The 6,912-nt window shown below is 40.1% G+C and overlaps 1 protein-coding gene across 1 annotated transcript; it reads right to left on the minus strand.

Moving 5' to 3' along the window:
• Window positions 1-261: 261 nt before the first annotated feature.
• MGP (matrix Gla protein) lies at window positions 262-3,468 on the minus strand. The gene is made up of 4 exons (XM_029204146.1): window positions 3,338-3,468; window positions 1,854-1,886; window positions 1,048-1,123; window positions 262-638 (listed from the first exon to the last, which is right to left on the minus strand). Exons 1-4 carry the CDS (start codon window positions 3,396-3,398, stop codon window positions 497-499), a joined length of 312 nt encoding a protein of 103 aa, XP_029059979.1. The 5' UTR covers window positions 3,399-3,468; the 3' UTR covers window positions 262-496.
• Window positions 3,469-6,912: the final 3,444 nt, after the last annotated feature.

Raw genomic sequence — 6,912 nt, forward strand, 5'->3', positions numbered from 1 at the left:
GAAAATCATATGACTGATCATCTATGATGTTTGAAAATCCTGGAAAACGTATAATAGGAAGCAGTGATTCACTGATCCCAAGGTAGAGAGAGTCTAGACAAGTTATGGGTGAGTGAGTGTCTTCTAGGATTTGTTCTTCCTATGCACTTATGCTTCTAATCAACATTAGAACACGATTAGCAGAATCTACTGCTCTGGGCTAGGTGGGCCTTGATTGAACTATTTCAGGATTTTCCCAGAATAAATCAGACTCACAAAATGTAAGTATCCAACCAGAAGTTTATTATGGAATAATCACACATCTTAACTTCCCTTTGACCTTCACTCCACTGCACTTTCATTACTTTTCAACTGGGGGCAGGAAAGAGGAGTGCAGCCAGACAAGAACATTTAAGGAACAATTAAGCAATTCGTATGTGTCTATATAGTTCAGTGATACTACTGCAAGGGAATACAAAACCAGGCACCAGGCTCTGGAAAGAAGCTTTTTCCAATCTCATTTGGCCCCTGGGCGCTGCCGGAAATAACGATTGTAGGCAGCATTGTATCCATAAACCAAGGCATAGCGTTCGCAAAGTTTGAAGTCATCACAAGCTTCCCTGTTGATCTCATATGCAGGTTTGCTGTGTTCTCGGATTCTAGAAAGTGAAAGAAAAGAGGCCCAAATTGAGAGGCATAAAGAAAGTGGAGAAATGAGAAAAAGGAAAAGAAAAAAAAAGAATAAGAAAATATCGTAGAGAGATCTCATTCATCCCCCAATATGAAGAGATACTTGTAGAACAGGGAGGAAAGGTGGAACAGGGATTTTCTTTTTTAATGGAAATAGAAATTTTCTCTCTGTCCTCCTTTTCCTTCTCCCTCCCTCTCCTTTCTGGGCCTTTCACAAAATAGTCTTCTAGAAATTCAGTTGTTTTCTGTACATTGTTTTTAAATTCTTTGATTTGGGAATATAATTAGAAATAATATATATGATGGAAAAAAACCCATTTCTCACTCCATTCAGATCTGGGAAAGATGACCCCTCCCCCATCAAGTTTTGTCACCTACCTCTCTTGGGCTTTCACCCTCCATCTCTGTTGCGGGGATATAAAGATATTAGCATTTCTCCTGTTAATGAAGGGATCTTAAAACAGAAAATAGTGCAGTCTTAGGGAGACAGGTATTGAAAATATTTCCATGAATATTCTCTGACAAAAACATATTTGAAAGCTCATTCATTCATGCATCGCTTGTAACTAGAGATCTGCGAAAATTAAATGGGTAGATAGAGCAGATTTCATAAACTACCTGATCAAATACCTGATCTTGATATTCCTACTCACTGTGTTTTTTATTCCTGTGAGGAGAAATTCTCCCTGTCCTGAGGCCTTGTTAAAGCATAATTTTAGATTTCCAGTAAATGAACAGTTTAAGCATCATAAAAATAATGAACAAATTAAAGATGAGAGTGATATGCTATTTATTCCTATACTCAGTCTTCATAAGTTGATATTTGATAGCATCCAACTGCTGATGCCTGTGGTCTCCCAGCAGACTCGGCCTCCAATTCTGTACTTTGTCATTACTCCTGTTTTCCATCTGTGTGGTTGTTGTGGTACCAACTTAAAATTTCCAAATGAGATTTTATGGCTCCTAAGTATGTTGAAAGCATACTTGCCATCTTACACTATTTCAAACTTAAAAAATTGCTCATCTGGTGATTTTTATAGTTGAATTTTTAAATTTACTTTAGTTTTCCAAAAGAGACCCTCTTTTCCCTCCCTGTTAAATATATTACCTTTTTGTCTATTTAAGAATTGGGAGAGATTCTTCAATACATGAGATTTCAATAAGGAAGTCAAATATTCACTTACTGATTTCATAGGATTCCATGCTTTCGTGAGATTCTGGAATTAAAAAAAAAGACCCATTTTATTGTTACCTTTCACACACCACAACAGTCTAAATATAGGGAAGGAAGGGGAGGGAAGAACCCAAAAGATGGGAGAAATATATTTAGCAGTGTGGTTATTACAAATTTCAGGCATGTAGGATTTATGAGTTGTTTCTCTAGCTCTGTCCTTGCTGGGATATCTCTACTCTTTAGTTTTTCCAGTGTTGAAGGAGCTAGTGCCCGTGGTATTGCCTAAAATTTCCCAGGGGCTATGAAGTCTTTAGTCTTGAGAAATAAGACAATTTAAGCGCTGCACACAAGGCTCCAGAGAGCCTTCCTTGATTAATTTGGGACCTCTCTGAAAGCAAGGCCAAGGAAGGGACAAAGGGCCTAGAAAACAGGCAAGTTTCTCCAAGCAGGCTGGGCAGATGCCTCAGCTTGGCTTTCCCAAGACAAGTGTCTAAGAGGTTCTGAAAGCCTCTTAAGAACCTGTGTTAAATTGACAGCCACAGAAACCACTGGCTTCAGCTGACATCTCACACTGGGCACAATGCCAGTTCAGAGAAAGAACTCAGCTGATGCCAAAGCAACAGTTTTCTTCTTTCTACCACTCTCCTGGGCACAGCAGGTAAATCTGGCAATAAGAAGCTCACGTTTGCAAGCCAGTGAATATGCTTGAAAAGTTAAAAAGAAGGTGAAGAAACCAAATCTTCTGACACAGAAAACTGGTGAATAATTTCAAGAAGAGGAAGCAAAATACAGATGGTTATTAATATAATTGAGCTCAGGAATACCTGGAATACCCAGATAATTGAAGCATAAGACTGAACGATCTAAAAATAATTTTGTTTCAGATTTCCTTTCATTAGCTTTGAACACACACAGAGATATTTAACAACACATAGAAACCAAGCAAAATTTGTCTTTTAGCAATAGAAACGAAGAAATCGATTTTTCTCTGAGGTTCTTTAGATGTAAAACTTTACTTTTAAATTCATCCACTGAAGAAATATCGGAAGTTCGTGAGACTGTCTTGCTGTTAGAGAGAGCTATACATAAAACTTCATGTGAAAACTGAATCTCTTAAAGGTGAGTGATTCAGCCGATACCCTTAACCAACTGTTATCAAAGTCTAAACAAACATCCTTAAAAAAATGAGAGCTCAGGGGCTGGGAAGTTGATATCTTCTTTCTGAGACAGCAGAATTTCCAAGTGTAGAGTGACTCACCATAGAAAGAACTTGCCTGCTAAGTTACTTACAATAGTCCGGATATTGAGGATATAAAAAAGACTCGATGGAACAGGTCAGTGTGCAAAGGTCTTGGGAAATGTTAGATTCATAGTCCTCTAAGATTATAATAGAGAAAGGGGGAAGAAAAGGAGGAGGGAGAGGAAAAATCCATGTAAACTGAAGTCAGAGGCAGAAAAGAAAAAAACAAAGAAATGGCAGGAGAAAGTTCTCACCATAACAGAGAGCTGCCACAGCCAAGGCAGCCAGGATGGAGAGAAGGAGTAGACTCCTCATGGTGTCTCCGGGTCGCTCTCACTGTCTTGTGAAGCAGCGGTGGAGAGAGAGGCTCCTCCAGGCTGCTGGTGAAAGGCTGTGGAGTTTTTGTAAGAATCAGAGCAGCTGAAAGGGGAGGAACCAGTGGGAGGGAGCCGGAGAAGGTGGGGACTGGTTGGCACTCAACTAGCCCTGGGACTTTTCCCAAATATTCGTTCCTTACAGATATTATCTGCTCCGGGTGAGCAGTTTTCCCTCATTTCTGGACCCCACTGTGCTACAGCGGCTGCTGCTCTGGTACACAAGTTGTGGCCACCCCATGTCTGGGTCATAGCTGGCACAGGTCCACGGAGAAGGGAGTCGCCACAGACACATGTTTGCCTTCCTAATTCCTTCTCTGGTCTGCCCTCCTGGCTCTGACTTTGGGTCTTTCAGGTTTGGTCCGTAAACAGAGCCATAGTGTTCTGTTTGCTCCCCTGATGGATGGATGAGAGGTTCTGGGGGAGAAAGGACTTCACTTTCTATGCTGGCACTAATTTAGAATTATTTTTCCAGTAGGGTTAAACTCTTAATCCTAACCAATTGGGTGTTCGCCTGATGATATAGCCTGATGCATTTTTCCAGGTGCTCAGGACAGAGATGGCCAGGGACCCCCTGAGTTCTGTTTCCTCAGTTGGCTCCGTGTAACAACTTGCCCATCCAGTTTTGTGAGTTGAGCTCACACCTGTGCCCTGATGCTCTCTCAGGCTGGATATCACTCATGTAAAGTGCAGCAAGGATATGAGCGTACCCATCTTGCATTTTCTGAAGGCACTGTCTTGATAATGAACTAATTCAATATGCTTTTAGTGAGTGGCCGATGAGATGCAAGGTACTCTGCTAGGTGATGCGGGTGACCTAGAGACAACCAAGACAGTCCCTAAGGAGGTAAGTAAGAGCTACTTACTATTCGCTTTGCTCTTTAGCTCTCCTGTGTCCTCCAACACAGATTTTCACAAACACACACCTCCATCCTGTATCCTCCAACACAGATTTTCACAAACACACACCTCCACTGTATCATCAGAACCAGCGGCACTGTTTCTTTTCTTTTAGGAGGAAGATTGCAATTTGGTGTCTCCGGTTGTCTTGTAGACAGAGGTCTTTTATTTTTTAACCTCTTGGACAATCAGAAAACATTTTCTATCAGATGTGTCTCTGTTGCCTGGGTACCAAAGAGTCTTCTTGGCAGAAAAATAGACTTGCATCACAGGGCAGCAGATTGTAGAAGAGGTAAAGTTGCAGGACCTCTAACTTGGGCTGGATCAGCGAAAGGGCTGGGATGAGGGTGGGTGGGTGTACTTTTCAATAAAAAAAGATTTATTTCTAAGAGAGGTGATGAGCAAGTAGGTGGAGCCTCATGCCTCATTCTTTTTGTCTTATTGGGATGGACTTACCCTCCCAAACCCCAACCTGTGAAGAGCTTTTATAAATAATAAAGGATTTCCTGTCAAAGGAAAAACTCAGTTGTAGTCTGAAGGATTACTGAGTTCTAAGGGACCAATAAAATTCAGGTTTTCCCTCCAGATTTTTTCATATTGAGATATATTCTTTGGGATAAAATCTTAAAAAAATCCTCAGAAAGAAGGCAATGTATGATCATCTTTGATAAATTCAACCATCACAATTTATACTCACAAGATTGGGGGTGGTTTTCCTCTTTGAATCACAAATTTGCTCTCAGTGTTGGCTTCTGTGCCCTTTTTCCAAGATAAATCATCCAGGTCATTATATTTGCAAAAGCCAGTTTACTACATGGCATGGTTCATATAGCATTTTATACGTACTCAACTTAATCACTAACCCCCAATCATTATAATTTGAAACAAGTTTAATTCCAATGTTTCACCCTAAAAAGAGTAGGCTACTCACCTCTCACCCCCAGCCCATCTCCAGAATTAAAAAGGATTCTCTCTTCTCCAGCTACAAACACATGCTTCGTAACGTACACTAGCTCTATCTTTCTCCAGTCGGTTCTAGCAGTCCCCTCTACTCCCAAATGCAGATGGCATCTGTGCTCTGTCAGCCTTCTGACCTCACAATTGTTTATTTTTACAATCGCTAAGTCCAAACTTGAAAATCTTACATTTCTCTGTCCAATTTAAGCTTCACCTTTTTCACAAGTTATCTTAAATACTGCTTCCACTGGTTTTCCTAAACATTTACACATCTCTCTTTATCATCTTGCTTTTTGTAAGGCTAACACTTTCTTTTGGAAACTCTCTCTCACGAGTCTCTTATCTTTCCTTTCCACTGTTTCCATCTATGCCTGGGTTCTCTTACGCTCAATCCCATTTATATATGATTTGTAAAAATGATTAACATGTGTGAGAATTCAGACCTCTTCCTTTTCTCTCCTCCTGTATCACTCCGAGTCTCAAAGACAATTTTGTATGTGTCAATTCCAGCCATGTATTCTTTTTTAACATCTTTATTGGAGTGTAATTGCTTTATAATTGTGTGTTAGTTTTTGCTGTATAACAAAGTGAATCAGCTATACGTATACATATATCCCCATATCTCCTCCTTCTTGCATCTCCCTCCCACCCTCCCTATCCCACCTCTCTATTTGGACGCAAAGCACCGAGCTGATCTCCCTGCTATGCGGCTGCTTCCCACTAGCTATCTATTTTATATTTGGTAGTGTATATATGTCCATGCCACTCTCTCACTTTGTCCCAGCTTCCCCTTCCCCCTCCCCGTGTCCTCAAGTACATTCTCTATGTCTGCGTCTGTATTCCTGTCCTGCCCCTAGGTTCTTCATAACCTTTTTTTTTTTTTTTTTTTAGATTCCATATATATGTGTTATCATACGGTACTTGTTTTTCTCTTTCTGACTTACTTCACTCTGTATGACAGTCTCTAGGTTCATCCACCTCACTAAAAATAACTCAATTTCGGTTCTTCTTATGGCTGAGTAATATTCCACTGTATATATGTTTCACATTTTCTTTATCCATTCATCTGTTGATGGACACTTAGGTTGCTTCCCTGTCCTGGCTATTGTAAATAGAGCTGCAATGAACTCTGTGGTAGATGACTCTTTTTGAATTATGGTTTTCTCTGGGTATATGCCCAGTAGTGGCATTGCTGGGTTGTATGGCAGTTCTATTTTTAGGTTTTAAGGAACCTCCATACTGTTCTCCATAGTGGCTGTATCAATTTACATTCCTACCAACAAAAGGGTTCCATTTTCTCCACAGCCTCTCCAGCATTTATTGTTTGTAAATTTTTTGGTAATGGCAATTCTGACCACTGTGAGGTGATACCTCATTGTACTTTTGATTTGCATTTCTCTAATGATTAATGATGTTGAGCATCCTTTCATGTGTTTGTTGGCAATCTGTATATCTTCTTCGGAGAAATGTCTCTTTAGGTTTTCTGCCCATTTTTGGATTGGGTTGTTTGTTTTTTTGATATTGAGCTGCATGAGCTGCTTGTATATTTTGGAGATTAATCCTCTGTCAGTTGCTTCGTTTGCAAATATTTTCTCCCA

The sequence above is a fragment of the Monodon monoceros genome, unplaced genomic scaffold (assembly GCF_005190385.1).
Source record: "Monodon monoceros isolate NGI ecotype Baffin Bay Population unplaced genomic scaffold, NGI_Narwhal_1 Super_Scaffold_6, whole genome shotgun sequence".
Lineage (NCBI taxonomy): Eukaryota > Metazoa > Chordata > Mammalia > Artiodactyla > Monodontidae > Monodon > Monodon monoceros.

What these genes read in the sequence shown, in the direction of transcription:
- MGP (XM_029204146.1), bottom strand. Translation starts at nt 3,398, where the DNA reads ATGAGGAGTCTACTCCTTCTCTCCATCCTGGCTGCCTTGGCTGTGGCA. An exon ending in CATGGAATCCTATGAAATCA is followed by an intron (nt 1,124 to 1,853) that starts GTAAGTGAATAT and finishes TTCTGTTTTAAG; the next exon opens with ATCCCTTCATTAACAGGAGA. An exon ending in AGGGTGAAAGCCCAAGAGAG is followed by an intron (nt 639 to 1,047) that starts GTAGGTGACAAA and finishes TTCACTTTCTAG; the next exon opens with AATCCGAGAACACAGCAAAC.